Here is an 18429-nt window from a genome sequence, read left to right as displayed (position 1 = left end):
AGGGCAGAGTAGGTGCTGCTGACTGAATGCCAGGCGGGCACAGGTTCTCTGAGGTGAAGTCTACTCTGTAAACAACACTCAGTACTGCAAGTGGAGGCAGGTAGAGAGGAGGCAAGGAAAGGAGCTACAGGACCAGGGCAGGTGCTCTGATGGTTCAAATATGCTCTTAACATAGTCCTCACCCAGTGTGTTTACAAAGACACATGCAACCCAGGAGCTCAGGCTACATCTTAAAAACACCAGCTGCGATGCTGGCAGAACATTGGCCCTTCTGGCAAGGTTCATTCAACAGAAAAAGAAAAATCTATTTGGTTTTTCAATGAAAATGCTTAATGTCCACCTGGATAGTAGTAGTAGTAGTAATAGTAGTAGTAGTAGTAGTAGTAGTAGTAGTAGTAGTAGTAATAGTAGCAGCAGCAGCAGCAGCAACAGCATTAGCAGCAGTAATGATGATGATGATGATAATGGTGATGATGATTATGATGATGATGATGATGATATACTTGTGTTATTAACAGCTTTCCTACAAAAGTAAATAACCTCAGAAAATGTATGTGCTACATGTGAAAAGAACTACTTGCCTATAAATGTTCTTCGGAGAGGACAGAAGCTTAAAGCTAAATTCACCTTGCAAAACCAAGAACTTTAAAGCAGATTAAGCATTTCCATTGCAAACAATCTCATCTCAATCAGACCAATAGACAAACTAAATCAAGTAAGATATTTACTGGTTGCCCAAGTATCTTTTTCTTTTTAATTAATTCTTAGAAGCTGAGGCACTGGTGATGCCTCAGTGGTAGAGTGTTTGCCCAGCATGAACAAGGCTCTGGATTCTGTCCCCAAGTGCCACGTGCTATAGCATAACATTTTATTCTTTATTTAATATACCTTATTCCACATAACATAACCTACATGTAAGTACCTGTGTGCTTCTTTCTTCCATAGCTTAATTATCTTGGTTATTATAATACTCCTATGTTTTTACTGCTGTAAAATTACTCTAGAGCTTAATTATTATAGACAGATTCTGCTACTTTAAGTATGGAATTTTATTCATCTATGTGTTGATTTATTGTCAAGCAAAAGAAGAAACTTAAATCACTCATTTTTTAGCTCTGAGATAAACACTCGTGTTATCTTCCTATTGCTGATGTAACAATTACAGACTTAATGGATTAAAACAAGTAAGATTGATTATCTTATCATTTCTCAGCTCAGAAGTTCAAAATCACCCTCACAGGACTAAAACCAGGCTGTCATCAGGGTTTATGAAGCTCTGAGGAGATAATCCATTTCATTGGCCTTTTCGGTTTCTGTGTGCATCTCAAATTGTTCAGTGTGTGACTGTTTTCTCATATCACTTCCATTTCCTGCTTCTGGAGTTCTATCTCCTACTACTAATAACTGATAATCAGAATTCCCTCTTTGGGATCCTTATGGTTTAGATTTGTTCAAGTTTAAGTTTTGTTGATTTAAATCAAGCCAGGGTAATCTGTGAGGGGATGTTATTCTTCCTGCCAAGCCAGTATCCAAAGGACCTGCAAATTATACATTTGCATTACCTTTACACTTTTATGAAGCAATGCTGACATTGCATTCTTGTCCACAGCTTGGCTTAACAAGATATGTTGACTATCATTTGTTGTGTGTCATGGTCTTGTATGCTACCATGGCTAATGATTTCATTCAGTTTTGCTAGAAGGAGGGCCACACGTTTCACAAACAAGCAAAACCAAAATTGTTGCTATGAAAATTTAGGTTGATTTTTTAACTTTTATCTATTAAAATAAATGTTGTGTCTCAGTCAAGATGTGGAACTATGTCTCTGTTTTCTCCTCCTTTCTCAAAGACCTTTGATATGACACTACACATGTCTTTTTTTCAGTGATCTTTATTTTTTTGTTTTATGTGTATTGGTGTTTTGACTGTATGTTTATCTGTGTGTGGGTGTCAGATCACCTGGAACTGAAATTACAGACAGTTCTGAGCTGCTGTGTAGGCGCTGGAAATTGAACCCAAGTCCTCTGGAAGATTAGTTAGTGCTCTCAACTGACATTTATAAAGGGAGTAAATGCTAGGTACATTAAGTCATAGGGAGTAGCGGAGATTCAGGTAAAGAACTAAAGGGTCTTTGTACAGGAGAAGGCACTAGTGTGGCAGAAATTATCCTCTCCAGGGGGCCTCCAAACTCAAAAGGACATTGTGTCTGAAGTGAACCTGCTGGATCAGAACACACATTAATCCATCCTATTCCAATCCCAGAGGGAGAGACGGGCAACAGAGGTACTTTGGGTGCTTTCAAAGATAACTCCTGCTAAAGACTAGCCCATAAATTCAATAAGTGTGTGTGTGTGTGTGTGTGTGTGTGTGTGTGTGTGTGTGTATGTGTGTGTGTGTCTGTAAAATACTATTAGATATGGAGCAAATTCAACACATGGCAGAATTTACAAGTAAAATAAAGGATAATAGAAGACTGGTAGACAAAAATATAAAATGTATTTAAAATAAGTCTTTTTTAAATTTGCAAATTCATTTTGAATAACAAAAACCCCAAGATAGCAAAAACTATACTCAACAATAAAAGAACTTGTGGGGGAATCACCATCCCTGACCTCAAGCTGTATTACAGAAAAATAGTGACAAAACAAAAAACTGTATGGTATTGGTACAGAGACAGGCAGATAGATCAGTGAAATAGAACTGAAGACCCAGAAATGAACCCACTCTCCTATGGTCACTTGATTTTTGACAAAGGAGCCCAAACCATCCATCCAAGATAGCATTTTCAACAAATGGTGCTGGTTCAACTGGAGGTCAGCATGTAGAGGAATGCAAATTGATCCATTTTTATCACCCTGTAAAAAGCTCAAGTCCAAGTGGATCAAGTACCTCCACATAAAACCACATACACTCAAACTAATAGAAGAAAAAGTGGGGAAGAATCTCGAACACATGGCACAGGGGGAAAATTTCCTGAACAAAACAACAATTGCTTATGCTCTAAGATCAAGAATCAACAAATGGGATCTCATAAAACTGCAAAGCTTCTGTAAGGCAAAGGACACTGTTGTCAGGACAAAAGGGCAACCAACAGATTGGGAAAAGATTTACCAATCCTACATCTGATAGAGGGCTAATATCTAAAATATACAAAGAACTCAAGAAGTTAGACTCCAGAGAACCAAATAACCCTATTAAAAATGGAACAGAGAGCTAAACAAAGATTTCTCAGAGGAGGCTGAGAAGCACCTAAGGAAATGTCCAACAGCTTTAGTCATCGGGGAAATGCAAATCAAAACAACTGTGAAAGTCCACTGCACACGTGCCAAAATGGCTAACATCAAAAATTCAGGTGACAACAGATGTTGGCAAGGATGTGGCTAAAGAGGAACATTCCTTTTTTATTTTATTTTATTTTTTTTGGTGGGATTGCAAGCTGGTACAACCACTCTGAAAGTCAGTCTGGTGGTTCCTCATTGAAATGGAAATAGTTCTACCTGAGGATCCAGCTATACCACTCCTGGGCATATACCCAAAAGATGCTCCAAGATATAACAAGGACACATGCTCCACTATGTCCTTATTTATAATAGCCAGAAGCTGGAAAGAACCCAGATGTCCCTCAACAGAGGGATGGATACAAAAATGTCATACATTTACACAGGGGAGTACTATTCGGCTATTAAAAACAATGACTTCATGAAATTCATAGGCAAATGGATGGAACTTGAAAATATCATCCTGAGTGAGGTAACCCAGTCACAAAAAAACTACACATGGTATCCCTGATAATTGAATATTAGCCGAAAAGCTCAGAATATCAAAGATACAATCCACAGAGCACACGAAGCTGAATAAGTTGGAAGACCAAAGAGTGGATGCTTCATTCCTTCTTAGGAAGGAGAACAAAACATTCACATTAGGAAATAAAGAGGCAAAGTGTAGAGCAGAGACTGAGGGAAAGGTCATCCAGAGACAGTCCCACCCGGGGATCCATCCCAAACAAAGACAATATTGTGGATGAAAAGAAGTGCATGCTGACAGGAGCCTGATATAGCTGTCTCCTGAGATGCTCTGCCAGAGCCTGAGAATACAAAATACAAAGTCAGATGCTTTCAACCGACCATTGGGTTGGAACAAAGGACCCCAATGGAGGAATTGGAGAAAGGACTGAAGGAGCTGAAGGGGTTTGTAACCTCATAGGAAGAACAACAATATCAACCAACCAGAACCCCCCCCCCAGAGCTCCCAGGGACTAAACCACCAACCAAAGAGTACACATGGAGGGACTCATGGCTCCTGCCACATATGTAGCAGATGATTGACTTATTTGGTATCAGTGAGAGGAGAGGTCCTTGGCCCTGTGAAGTCTCAATGCCCCCGAGTAGGAGAGTGCCAGGGTGGGGAGATGAGAGGGAGGGAGTGGGTAGGTGGGGGAACACTCTCATAGAGATAGGGGGAGGGGGAAGGTATAGGGAGTTTCCAGATAGGAAGTCTGGAATGGGGATAACATTTGAAGTGTAATTAAAGAAAATACCCAATAAAAAAGAATGAAAAAAAGAAAACGGTTATGGAATCTCCCTCCAAGACCAAGGAAAGCCACTGAGGCCAGGCATGTTTCAGAACTGTCCCTGCACGGAGGTTTAGAAATGCCATTATGTGAAGATGTGAAGGTGAATTCTATATTGCCTCGGAGACCCCAAAATGTTAGAAATGTCAAAGCCATGGGATACCTGATGAAGAAACGTGCTAACAGGGAACGGAACCAGCCCGGGTGAAAGTAGTGTGTTGCAGTCAACAAAGCTGAAAGGACTTGGAGATCTGAAGAGTGTTTTGATATCAGACATGGAGTTTGGAGTTTACCCAGTTGGGTTTCAGTCTTGCTTCGTTCTGGTATGTCTTCACTATGCTCCCTCTCTTCCTCTTTGGAATTGTAATGTAAATACCATGCCATTCTATGTTGCAAATATGTGATTTGGCTTTTTCATTTTGATTTTACAGGGGGTTACAGTTGAAATATCGCTATGAGTCTCAGAAGAGACTTTGAACTTTGCACTTTTAAATGGAGTTGAGATTGTGGTAGACTGGATGGGGACTCGATGCAGTTTTTCATTTTTATATAGCTACAAGCCTAACAGTCTGATATGGCTACAAGCCTATGGGAGCCATGGAGTGGAATGTGGTGGTTTGAATGAAAATGGCCACCTCAGAAGGAGTGGCGCTATTATGAGATGCGGCCGTTTTACAGTAGATCTGGGCTTTTTGGAAGAAGTGTGTCACGAAGGATGGGCTTTGAGATTTCAAATGTTCAACCCAGTCTCTCTCTCTCTCTCTCTCTCTCTCTCTCTCTCTCTCTCTCTCTCTCTCTCTCTCTCTCTCTCTCTCTCTCTCCTGTCTGACAATCTGCAATCTGGATGTAGAACTCTTGCCTCCTTCTGCTCCATCTGCCATGATGACAATGGACTGAACTGTAAATCAGCCCCAATTAAATGCTTTTTCTTTATACGAGTTGTCATGGTCATCGTTTCTCTTCACAGCAATAGAAATCCTGACTAAGATTGCAGACTAGGGTATCCATGCCTGAACCTAAAAAGGTGTTTATAGGTCCTCCATACCCCAGATTCTTAACTCTGAAATGGGACACTGTAATTGAATGTGTGGGTTTCTCAAAATTTGGTGACAGTAAGAGGTTTCTGAATGTCTAACAACACAAACTGATCAAAATGAAACACACAGGGATTTATCTGTAGCTAAGTCGGTAGAGTGCTTACTGAGCATGCCATATCAGAAGTTCTGGGTCTGGTCTTCAGCACTGCATAAAGTAGACATGGTGGAACACATATGTAATCCTACCACACCAGAGGTGAAGGCAGGAAAATCAGAAGTTCAGGTTCACTTTCAGCTACGTAGCAAATTTGAGGCCAATCTGGGTGATTGAAATTGAAAAACAATGAATTCAAAAAGTTTCTGGCAGTACTTGTTCATGTTTTACCACAGGATGTCAGATTTGGTTCTGAACATACAACATGTGTACTTTACAATGTGCATGCTGTTAAAACATGCAACGATCAGGAATGCATCCTGAAAAACTTCAGCAAAGATTGAGATTACTCTTGGAATGAAGAGCAGAATATTTTGCTCTTATAGAAACATAATAGTTCTATTATAGCCAACAAAGACTTTTAATATTAATATTTTCTTGCCATTATTTCTCCATATGTACATACCAAGCTGGTGCATCTTTGCATTGTAGTAGAATGTTTTATTTTTTTTAAATATTGAATTTTATTTTAAAAATTGTATGCATGCTTGTCTGTGTCTGTGAGTAGATAAATGCATGTGAGTACAGGTACCCACAAAAGCAGGAGGCATTGGGTCTCCCGGAGCTGGAGTTACCTGACATGAATCCTGGGAACTGAACTCTGGTCCTCTGCCAGAGCACTACACAGTCTTGACTACTGAACCATCTCTCAGCCGCGAAATGATTTTAAAACAGTAATTGAGTTTCTGAATTGAGTTTTATAAAAATGAAACCATTAATTAAAAATTGGCTTGGTATTAAGACAGAATTCCAAACAATTTGTGAAATGGCCCTAGATATATTTCTCGTGTGTATATGTACATGGTTCTGGGGTGTATGTGTGTGTGTGTGTGTGTGTGTGTGTGTGTGTGTGTGTGTGTCTGTGTGTCTGTGTGTGTATGTGTATACATGTAGGAGGAGGGACAAAGTTTGTCAACAGTTGTTTTTCTCTATTTCTTTCCACTACATCATTATTATTTTTTGAGATGGAATTTCTCACTGAACCTGATGTACATTAATTTGGCTAGACTGGTTGGCCAGCAAGCCTCAGGATATTCCTGTGTCAAACTGTCCAGTGCTGACATTTCAGTTGCATGCCATTATACTTGGCTTTTTTTTTTATGTAGGTGCTGAGGAGATCTGAATTCAGCTGTTCATACTTGCATGACAAGTACTTTCAGCCCTGTTAAAACATACTACTGCTACTTTTACTATGTATTTATGTGAAGTGGTATTATGACTGCTGATGATTTGCTATTAAATCAAAATATTGATCAGCTTTGAAAAACGTTGAAGATGCTCCGTGTCCTATACTATCAAACATTTGTCTGATTTTTATTTTTGAGATAGAATCTCATGTGGCCCAGGCTGCCTTTGAACTCTCTACTTAGCTAAGGATGTTCTTGAACTTGTGATCTGCCTTCCTCTACCTCCAAAGTGCTAGTATTATAGGCACACACCACCACCACCACCACCACCACCCCCACCACCACCACCCGTTTTATATGGTGCTACAGATAGAACCCAGGGTTCCACGGATGCTAGGTATGCACCCTGATAATCTACATCTCCAGCTCTCCAGTTTGTTTATGTAAAAATAAACAAACACATCTATCTTACTAGTACACAAAGTTACTTTTGCCTTTTATGGTCAAATTATATATTATACCAATATATTTGATTTGTATATATGTATTCGATATGCTTATATAATTGAGATTATGTAAAAAAAATGTCTGGACCCATAAACAGTGTGAGTGGAAAGGGTTTGAGAAGCCTTGCTTGGGCTCATGAGCGCTCTCAGAGACTGGAGAGACAGATATGAAGCCTGCATGGGTCTGCACTAAGACCTCAGCAAATATGTTATGTTTGCACAGCTCTGTGTTCTTGTGGGACTCTTAGCAGTGAGAATGGGCATTGTCTCTGACTCTTTTGCCTGCTCTTGGGACCTTTTCCTCATATTGGGTTGCCTCACCTAGCCCTGATGTGACTAGTCTTTGTGCCTAGTCTTTTTGTAACATCATATGCCGTGTTCAGTTGATCTTTCTGAAGGTAAATAGAAGAACAGGTGGATCTTGGGGAAAGGGGTGGGTAGGGTGAAAATGGGGAACAAATGTCAGGAAAGGCTTTCTTAATCTAACAGAAGAGTATTCTCTTAGGTCTCAAATCCTGAAAATGAATATTCTCACCAAGTTGTCTCCTTAGGAGAGATCCCAGTCATAGGCCAAAGGTGACTGTGGATGGCAAGTGAATATAGGACAATCATCTAACAACACCCATTCATCAAGTCCCAACTTGGCGAAAGCAACCACAGTAGGTGGATGTTGATGGTATTAAAGCGATTTCCCATTTTTATGCATGAGTGTCCATTTGTGTGGTGTTCATGTGTTTATGTGTTTAGCTTCACATGAGCACATGTATGGAAACAGAAGGCAACCTTCAACGTCATCCTCAGAAACACTGCCTCATGTCCTTTGAGACAGGGGCTCTCCTTAGCCTGGAGCTTATCAATTTGGCTAGGTTGGCTGATCAGTCAGTGCCAGGGATCCTTTTGTTTCCTCCTCCCCAGTACTGAGATTACCAGCATGGCTTTTCCTATGGGTGCTACAGGGATCAAAGTCAGGCCTTCCCCATACCTGCAAAACAAGCACTTTACCAATTTAGCTTTCTCCCAAGGCCCAGTTGTTTCAAATTACTTAACATGGGTGACAAAAATACTTGAGTTGGGGTTTTGAGGCCTGATGGCTGACGTCCATTGAGGTAATTCTTGCAGCCTCTAACTCTTGTGTACCAGCTATTCTTTTTCACTGTTAAGTGTTTCTCCCACTGGTTTCTCCCATTGGTGCCTAAAAGGGGGAAACTTCCTGGTTATTTCACAGATACTACATCTTTTCCTTCGCCATAGGCACCTGCCCTCTACATGTCACTTTTGCCCTTTCTGGAAAGTTGCATGCAGCATCTGTGACATAGGGCTATTTTCCGCTTCTATTTTTGTACTTTTGAGCAGATTTGGACAAGTGAGAAGTTTTATCAGGTTACTGTTCCTTCAGAGTTGAAAAAAAACGAAACCTACTGCTACCACTACTTCTAAGGTCCAGAAGTGATGACCCTTGCCTCTTCTGGGTGAAAAGCAGCAGATAAGGCTAAGGTTTACAGAGCGCAGATGGAGTAAGAATAGGGAGAGCACACACAAATGCTTGTTCTATTCCTGGCAGCTCAGTGGAGCATCAGTGATAGCACACGAAAGGGCCTGGAGAAATGCCAGCCTCACTCTTTCACCCCCTTCCTCCTGTGGACAGAATTGTCTTGCCTCCACACTCGGGCCATACTAACTTTTCTTGTATCATGAGAGTCAGCAGGTTTGAGTAACAACAACATAGCACAGGTCACAGGTGATGGAAAGGTCTCCTTAGACTTGAAGCTTGGATCTACCCTGTGGCTGTGTGACCTTGGGATTATTACTTAAACCTCAGTCTACCTTAGCGTCAAATGGGAACATTAAAACGCTCCTTAGGAAGGGAAGGGACAGTTATAGAGTTAAGCATGGATAAAGTCTAGCACAGTTCCTGGCACATACTTAGTACTAAAACAAATGGAGCTTTATGTTAATGCTTGCTGGTCGGTCCGGAAGCCACAGCTTTCCCTTGGCAGGTGTATATCTTGGACATGCCTGAAAAGCCAATTCAAAAAGTCACAAGAAACACTTGGCACCATAGTCGGCTTGCCTCCTCTTGCTTCTTCACTCTGCACGCATAAAACTTTTAGGGTCTAAGAAAGCTGAAGAGGCCCTTGCAGTTTATTGCGTGGGTAGGACCATAGTCCCAAATTCTCTGTGTCCAATGCTGCCCCCACCACCGCCCCGAGTCCACTTCACCCCATTTCCTCGAATTCCATCAGCTTAGGTTCTCCGGGTATTAATTTTCTTGTCACTAGAAATCCCATCCCAACTGCTTATTTAGTTCCTGGAATGCTACCACAGAGGAGATTAAGTGAGACCCGGTGGGGGTTATATCGCCCTGGCAACCGCAGAATGCGCCTGCGCAGACTTTTCTCGGGCTGACTGCTCTTAATTGGGTTCCTGCAACGCCGCAGGTCAGACCTGGGGGCCAAAAGGGTGAATCTGTCCTCCATTGTCCAATTCCTGAGTTGGAAATTATACTGTTACCTCTCTGGGGCTAAGACAAATGTAAGAAATATCTGATTACTCTCTACCATCTGCTAGGGGGGTGGCACTTCAGGGAAACCTCTGATAATTAAAAGGATGTAAAGGGGAGAACGCTTGAGGATGCCAGGAGATGAGGCAGCATACAGCATGCCATACCAGAAGGCATCACTGTCTTTTCCTACTCAGAGGAGAGTTTCCCCATGATACCCATCCTTGTGCCAGGGGTGCCTCTCAGAAACTGCTACCTGCAGGATTCCTAGGGTTAGAAGAATCAGAATCAAGAGACCTAAAATGCTAACTTTTACCTTAACAGCTAGAGTGTTAAAATAAACAGTGCTATTGAGGGGTATAGGGTGTGGACTAAATCTGATTGACATCCCAGACCAGCTGCGTTTGAAGGCTATTACTGTTTCCTAAAGCCACTCTCTGGAGATAGGGCCTTTGTTAGCCCCATCACAGATTTCTCTCTCCCATTCCCCTTCAGACCTCAGCATAGTCTTTTCTGGGTGACCTTCAAAACCCCTGTGGACATTGTACCAGTTCCTCCTTCTGTTCCTTATCTCAGTCTCTGGTATCACTCCTGAGATATCACTAAAGCTTACCGTGTCCCCGGACTTTCAGTCTACCTTGTCCTTCCTACCCTCACCCAGCTCCTGCTTCATACTCCTGATCTTTTCCCAGCATTCCTTGTATACCATTGGTTTCTCCACTACCCTCCCATCACATAGTTGGGACTTATACTTGTGGACTTCAATAGCACACCCCACCCCACCCCACCCCACCCCACCCCATCCTACGCCACTGGTTCATTTCCATGTCTTTCCTCCTTGAGGGAAGTTCTGAGGGCCAGATCAGGCTTCTTTGCCCTTATAGCCCCTGGCATGGTGCCTTGTTCTCCACACAGGTACCTGATAAATGTTTACTAAATAAATGATCACATAGGCATGGCATCTAATTCATTATACTTTTATTTTTTTTTACTACACTCTGCAACAGCAAATTAAGTACAGGGAAGTGACAGTCTTTTATTTTTGTTAGTTTGTTAACACAATAGACTCAAAAGGACAATCACTTGGCTTTGTGTTTGGTGTGTGTGTGTGTGTGTGTGTGTGTGTGTGTGTGAGAGAGAGAGAGAGAGATTACCGTTATTTACCTTATTTTACTAGTTATTTCAAATATGTAACACAATACATTTTACAATACATTACACGGCTATCTGAACTTTTATACTGAAACAAGATAGGAAGAGAAAACGAGCAATTTCATTTTAAAAAACACTGATTGTGAAGACAATTAAAGAGTATACCAGAAGGAAAGAAATGTTATTAGAATTGGAACATAATAAATACAAGGTGTACTCTTTACCCCAACCCTCCCAACTTTCGATTTAGAACCCGAGTGCCCATTTTCCATTTCCCAAAGGCCCTTTTAACAGATGCCACTCCAGTAAAGTGGAACATCAGACTTCACATGGAACCAAAGAAGAACATGGCTGTTGCCTCAGATCTGGCCCTGGCCTCATCATCTTCCACAGCCTCCCTGTATTGCTCTGGCCAGTCCTGTGGCTGCTTTCTGTAGAGCCTAGCCATATATTCCAAGGCTTTCATTTTGGTGATTTCAAGGTGAGCCCGAGGACCCCAGAGCAGCTCGTATTCAACTGGATTAGAGTAGGAGAGCGGCCTGCATTCTAGGTAGCGTTGCCTCATTAGCTTACAGGTAATGGCATGTTTCCTCCCTACATCAACATTAAATCTCCGGAGTAAGTTCCAGATCTTGGCCTCTTTGACACGGTTGCCCATCAGGAAGATCAAACCCAGGATTGGCATCATGTATTCGTGGGTGGGTCTGCCCAGGCTCTCTAGCATTACTTGCTCTTCTTCTGATTCTGGTTGCGGGACAAGGAGGTAGATGTGATCACTGTTATCAACCTCAATCAGAGAGAAGCCATAGAACAGATCAAGGATTAGCGTGGCTCGGCTGAGGATATTTGGGAACACATCCTCGAATTCTTTGCCAGTGTGAGCCAATAGCTCATCCTGATGGATAGGCAGCAATTCCTCAGTGCCATTAATAGCCAACTGGACCACATCATTTGCTTTATCATTCATAGTGTCCTCTGACCAGAACTCTAAGCCGGCAGCCTGGCTTCTCTCTTTGGCCTTATCAGATTCCAGAGCTTTGTTATATTCTTCTGGCCAGCTCCAGGGTTCTTCATCATGGGCCTCTGCTATAAACTTCAGGGCTTCCATCTTCGTGATTTCTCTGTGGGCTCTAGAGCCCCACAGGAACTCAAATTCCAGGGGATTAGTGCCATATACTGGCCAGTACTCCAAAAATCGCATCTGGACAAAGTCCGTAGTGAGGAGGTTTCTTGTGCTCCCAAAGAGGTTGTTGATCCTCTGAGTTTCATCTATCACTTCTACCTTTAACAGCAGGTCCCAGATGGAGGCCTCTCTTGCCCGGTTGCCATTCAAGAGGATGTGGCCTAGGACCAAGGCCAGAAGACCTGCTTTTGGCATGTCCAGGGTCTCTGCTAGGCGTTCAGTGGTCTGGGGACCCGGTTTGCTGATTAGATTGTAAGTGTCGGTCTGAGGATCAACGACTCTCAGATTCAACCCAAAGACCCGTTCCAGATAAGCTGAGGCTCGTCTGAGTATCTCAGGGAACTGAACTGAGTATTCATTGAGAAACTCCAACATTTCTGACTGTCGGATAGACCCCTCACTTTGACTTTTCATTCGCAAGAAATTCACTAAAGCAACCGACCTCTCTTCTAAAGGGTCGTGGACCCTGAGCGCCCCCAAACGTTGGGACTGCTCGTCGATGAGAACCTCGATGTCTCTCGGGTCCTGCGCAGCCTGGGGAGCGCTGGCACCCTGTGGGTCGTCTGGAATCTCAAGGCCCTGGGCAGCCTCGGGGACTAGCATGGAGTTGGGGGGCCCAGAGGCAATAGTAGCCTGCATTTCACCCTGGCTGTCGCTGCAATCTGCAGTGGCCTCTGCTCTGCCTTGGCGCGCATTGTGGCTTACCACAGACATGGTTCCAGGAAACAGGAACGCGAACGTGGAGGTCAGCAATCCGTCGGAGGGAGGAGTGTGTTGGCACCTCGGCACAGAGCCGAAGCCTGACACTCAGAGCTGTGCGGTTCGAAAGGGAGAGCTGGTGAGAAAGGCGATCTTTATACACAAGCAGTAATCAGCAAAGAAGGAAAACCTAAGAACCTAGCTTTGCCGCATCCTACGCAGGCGCACTCAAGCTCTGCGATGTGGTGACCACGCCCCTCTCAAGCTTCCACTGCTGCCCCCTCCCACTTCTGACTGGAAGATCAGGCTTGCTGTGGGGTTTGAACTTATTAGGGAATTGAATTCACAAAAAGGAACAACGGAAATAAAGTAGAAGAATTAGGGGACGGGAGTGTTCAGTGATGCTGTATTTGAAGTTTTTCTGTGAGGTATTAGGCATCTTGATAAGGCTTAATAGAGGATGGGGACAGTATTTATGATAATTGTAAGTCATTAAGGCCTCCCCCAACTCAACAGATTATTTCTTGAGCATATGCCCATTTCAGGCACAATGCTGGATATTTGTGAGATGCCTCACTGATTGCCACGAGGACAAATTGATAATTCCTTCCTGTATGGAGCTCGCAATCAGTGCATTCTAGGGTTGGTTCAACCAGTGGTGATGCTCACCAACCCTTTATCGAGCACTTACTAGGTAACAGGCCTGGTGTTTCACTTTTCTCATATTAAAATTACTGAGTGTTAGCTAATCTAAATGGTGTTCATCGTAAAGATGAGAAAACTGGCACGGGGAGGTGAGTTTGATTGTACAAACTCAGGCAGCTACAAGTGAAAGAGATTGGGCTTGAATCCTTTTATCAGAGCCCAGAACATAAGTACTTTCTATCACACCATCTGACTTTCAAGGAGTTCTTCGCTCTATTTTATAAACATGTCTCAGATAAAATTGATGGAAACCAGCACGAGTCAATTTACATATAGCACAAACACAGAAGTAGTGAACGTCAGTTTTGTCTGAAGTATCTTGGATTGGAGGTAGTTGCTGAAAAAGAGTCAGGGGAGCTGAGCTCTAAGTGACCAGAAGAATGGGAAGAGTTCGTGCTTTACAAGGGCATTGTAGCATTAGGAAACATCATCACGAAAGGTCCAGAAATATAAGAATAAAATATAAGTTTGTGTAACTGCCAGTTAACCATGTTGGCTAGAGCTGCAATATGGGTGGGAGACAAGGACAGAGTTGGCTAAACAGAAAGGACTGGATTTCCTCCTGCGTGTCAGCACTGTTTAGGGCTGCACAGAAGAGTAGGTTTGTATGTGTATATTTCAGGATTCACACATCGTCCAAACACTCTGGCCAGGAAGAAGGTTTGGTTGCTCTATTTTCTGGGAGTACTGCCACAGTAGTTGGGCTAAAGCTCAGCTGTAATCCAGGAACGCAATGGAGCACTGTAAAGGAAGAAAAAGTATGTCAGATTGTCACCTGCAGTCACATTTGAAATCCCTCCACTTTCTTGATGGTAATGATTACTGTTTTACATCCAGTGCTCCAGTGCCCTGAGATTCCTTCAGAGGCCAGTCACTGACATGCACCGTGACATTTTCCCTATCTTTCTTTTCAAAATGTGCATGCTACTATAATAGAAATGTAGGAGGTTCAGGACCAAGTATTTTGCTCAAACTGGGCAAAGGGGACTCGTGTTTGCTGTACAAATGAGTATGTATGCTCTATAAGACACAATGTTTGCTTTGTGTTGATCTGTTGATCATGCCTTAGGAGAGTCTTGTGAAAACCAGTGCCCTCTTAGTTGCTACAACTGTACAATTTGGGTCAGTTCGGAGGGATCTTTTATTCCAGTTCTCCCAGTCTCGAGAAGGGTAATGTGTTCTTTGTCTTAGATAGGTGTTCTCAAAGTAAAACTAAGTTTGGTTTTTTTTTTATCTTCTTTATTTACTATAAATAAAACCCCACTCACAGTGTGAGTCAGACTTATTTTTCCCATAGAGTAAAGGGAAGCAACATCAAATGGAAAAAAAAAACACTTTAACTCTGGAATAATATCTCAGTCTCACTCCATGGTATTCAATCCCTTAGCAAATTTATCCATACCTGGTTCTCTATCTTCCTCATTATGCCGAGCATGTTGTTCCATGAAGTCCTCTCCTGGACACACTGAACTGCATTCTCTATTCACTTGGCTATTTTTGTATCCTTCAAGCCAATGAAGATATCTAGTTACAGCTAAATGAACAGCAAAGGAGCCATGCCTATGATACGCATGTCAATGCAAATGCAAAATGATGGGCTGACACTATCTCAAGTTTCTTTTGAGACTTTCTGTTAATTTTTTACCCGTTTTAAAGAACTTATCTTCAATATAATTTTAGTAAAGTGTTTCACTTGACTACTAGAATATGTACATAATAAAGTCCATAAATCACAAATGTGCTTGATAAGTTATGACACATTTAATACACCATGTGATCATAATGCCAGTTAAGATCATTTCCAGCATCTTGAAAGTTCTTGTGCCCTTTATCCCAGTTCTTTCCTTCTCACTTGTCCTTAAAAAAATTGGCATTTTAGATTAGTCATTCATGTATATGTGCATATATAAATATATATGAAATATGTATAAATACGAACTATATATACTTTAAATGATAATAGAACTATACAGTGTATGTATTTATATCTAATCTCGAGAGCTATCCCCACTTTATTGCAGTTTTATCTGTGTTGTTTACACCAGTTGTCTGTTAATTTTCACTACTATAGAGTTTATACTTGTGTGAATATGGACGTTTAAGAAGGCAGATACAAATCTATGAATTCAGGATATGCATAACACATTTTACAAAGGACTGTTAGTCAAAGGAATAATGTAATTATGCAAAAACCTCACATATATAAATCTCACTCCTGGATTTTGTTGTATGTATATAACATTGTAGTGGTTATATCCAGAGTGTCACTCCTATCGCTAGGGTAAAAGGATGTTTGTTAATCATTATGGCTTAAACATCTTGTTTGTTTGTTTGTTTGTTCTGGTTACATTGTGATTACAGAGACATCATGTTTCTGTCTGGCCCAACACTCATAGCAGAATATTCTTATTTGAAGCTGATAACATGTGAAATTGTTTGTGCAAACAGGAGAGCATCAATATTTATCTGACAACTAATAATGGAGTCAATTGGATACCAGGAACTGCCTATCTCTTTTATAATACCCTGTTTTATCCAAGGGCAGAAGGCATCAAGTCATAGGAAATAAATCCACCACATTTATCTCTTTCTTCGTTGCTCTGATGAACTACCCAGCAAAGGCACTTAAGGAAAGAGGAGTTTATTCTTGGTTCACAGTGTGAGGGTACAGTCCATCATGGAAGGAAAATCCTGCTTGAGATACTTGAGGCAACTGTTCCCATTGCATCTGGAGTCAGGGAATAGAGAGAAATGCCCGCTCATTATTTTTTCTTTTTATTAATCTCAGGACCTCAGTCCACAGAATGATGCCACCAAGGCATGTCTATACGTTCCAATTAGCCAAATCCAGAAATTCCCTCAGGACATGCTAAAGGCTTGTCTCCTGGGTAATTATGAAACTTTAACAAGGAGATTAGAGCGTGTGGTCTGAGACTGATTCTGGTTAGTTTCCCTTGCTCCATTTATTTCAAGGTAAGTGTGAATTCTCTGATGTGAGACAAGTGCAGTAGCATATAAGTTTCTGAACAAGGCCCGTGTATCAACTGCAACACAGAAAGTTTTAGAAATTAGTTATTAGTCCTTGAACTCTCCTAGAAGTTCAGAACTTATAAAACCCTATCCATAAAACTATCTGTATACTTAGGAAGCTACATAATCATAGCTTGTGTCCATTTTGGAGGCTAAAATATAGCAAAATGTATCTGCACGGCTATTATTAGCTCCATACCTCAGCAGGACCAAGTAGAGGATATCATATATAGAAGTTGGTTAAATTTAGAGTGGCAGTAGTTGGGAAAGACTTTACAGGAAAATTTTGCTTTTCCTTAAGTGATGGGAGACTGTATGGGATAAAATAACAATATGAAGACGAATGAAAGTAACATTACTAACAAAGCAAACACACCAGACTGCTGAATTATCTTGTTACACTGTCTAAGGGGGAGGCTGTTCATTTTTGATGGCAGAAGCTTATCTCATTGTTTGGAAAATGGTATTTTCATAAGCAAAGGCTCATAAGAACCCTAACTTAACGTCTTTTGTAGTTAATATTCCAGGAATCAAGAGAAAGTGTGTCAAAAGCCAGCTTTGATAGGTTAAGTACTGGAGAGGAGATGTGGAGTTGATTGTTAACCACACAACAGACTTTTTTCTGAAGTAGCAAAACTTAATTGTCTGAGGCCAGGGAAAAGGGGAAACACACACACACACACAGACACACAGACACACACACACACACACACACACACACACACATGTGCGCGCGCGCACCTCACCCCCCCAACATCTTATTGTTGAAGTATGCTCAAAATCTTCACTTTATTTTTTCTCTTTTTTGTACCACTTAAGAAAAAATTCTCACATAAAAAATAAGATCATCTCATGATCAGAAGGGGAAGCAGTGTTTGTGATGTTAATTAATTAATTAATTTTAAAATATATACAATATTAACGATTTGAAGAACATCAGGTAATAATTACATTTACAGTGTCTAGTCCATTTGTATTTAGCAACTTGGGAGAAAGTACTCGACTATCTATCCTATTTTGGTGATTTAGAGTTCTATACTTAAATCATATTCTATTATACCTTGTAAAGACCTTTTTCTAAATTCTAACGATGTAAGCTTAATTGTGAAACTATCTAGTCTTCAACCACATCAAAGACTTGAGAAAGAATAAATGTTACTCGAGTATGCAGGAAGTGGAAAGCAAGCAGCTTCCAACGCTATTGAAATGATACAGGTTTCTGGCTGTCTGGACAGCCACCCACAAATTGTCTCTAGCACGTTGGAGCATTAATATCCAGCCCCCTGGCCCAGTACATGACAGACTTTTGTGTGAAGCAGGAATTGTGAAGGACTTGCCTACTTTGCAATTGCAAGGCGTGGCAGTCAACTTCCCTCTGTCTGCAACAATACTCTGTCTGCAATTGAGGCAAGGGCAGGTTCTTGCCCAGTGGCTGCCTCGCCACATTTGAGGCAAACTCAATATGGAGGTTATTGGTGCTCATCATCTTCTTTGAGGTAGAATAAGGATGCTGCCCGGAGCAGACCTATCTGATTGTCAAACAAGTTTTCTTTAATAATAAAAAGTCTTTAAATGCCATATTCTGTAGCTCTCTGAGGTTTCTGAAGCCCACCTATCCATCCATAATATATCTGAATTGTTTGGTTTTAGCTATACACAATTTGTTCAATTTTTAAAAAAATATTTCTGCAATAAACGACACTAGT

The 18429-nt window shown here is 41.5% G+C and overlaps 1 protein-coding gene across 1 annotated transcript; it reads right to left on the bottom strand.

Moving 5' to 3' along the window:
* Positions 1–11110: 11110 nt before the first annotated feature.
* On the bottom strand, positions 11111–13212 carry Magee2 (MAGE family member E2). Its single transcript, XM_032890377.1, has one exon. It carries the CDS (start codon positions 13001–13003, stop codon positions 11432–11434), a length of 1572 nt encoding a protein of 523 aa, XP_032746268.1. The 5' UTR covers positions 13004–13212; the 3' UTR covers positions 11111–11431.
* Positions 13213–18429: the final 5217 nt, after the last annotated feature.

The sequence above is a fragment of the Rattus rattus genome, chromosome X, assembly GCF_011064425.1.
Source record: "Rattus rattus isolate New Zealand chromosome X, Rrattus_CSIRO_v1, whole genome shotgun sequence".
Lineage (NCBI taxonomy): Eukaryota > Metazoa > Chordata > Mammalia > Rodentia > Muridae > Rattus > Rattus rattus.
Note: the sequence above shows the minus strand (reverse complement) of the source record. Positions and strands in the feature narration are given on the sequence as shown.

Bases quoted from the DNA above. Each gene is read 5' to 3' on its own strand.
- Magee2 (XM_032890377.1), bottom strand. From the start codon at position 13,003: ATGTCTGTGGTAAGCCACAATGCGCGCCAAGGCAGAGCAGAGGCCACT.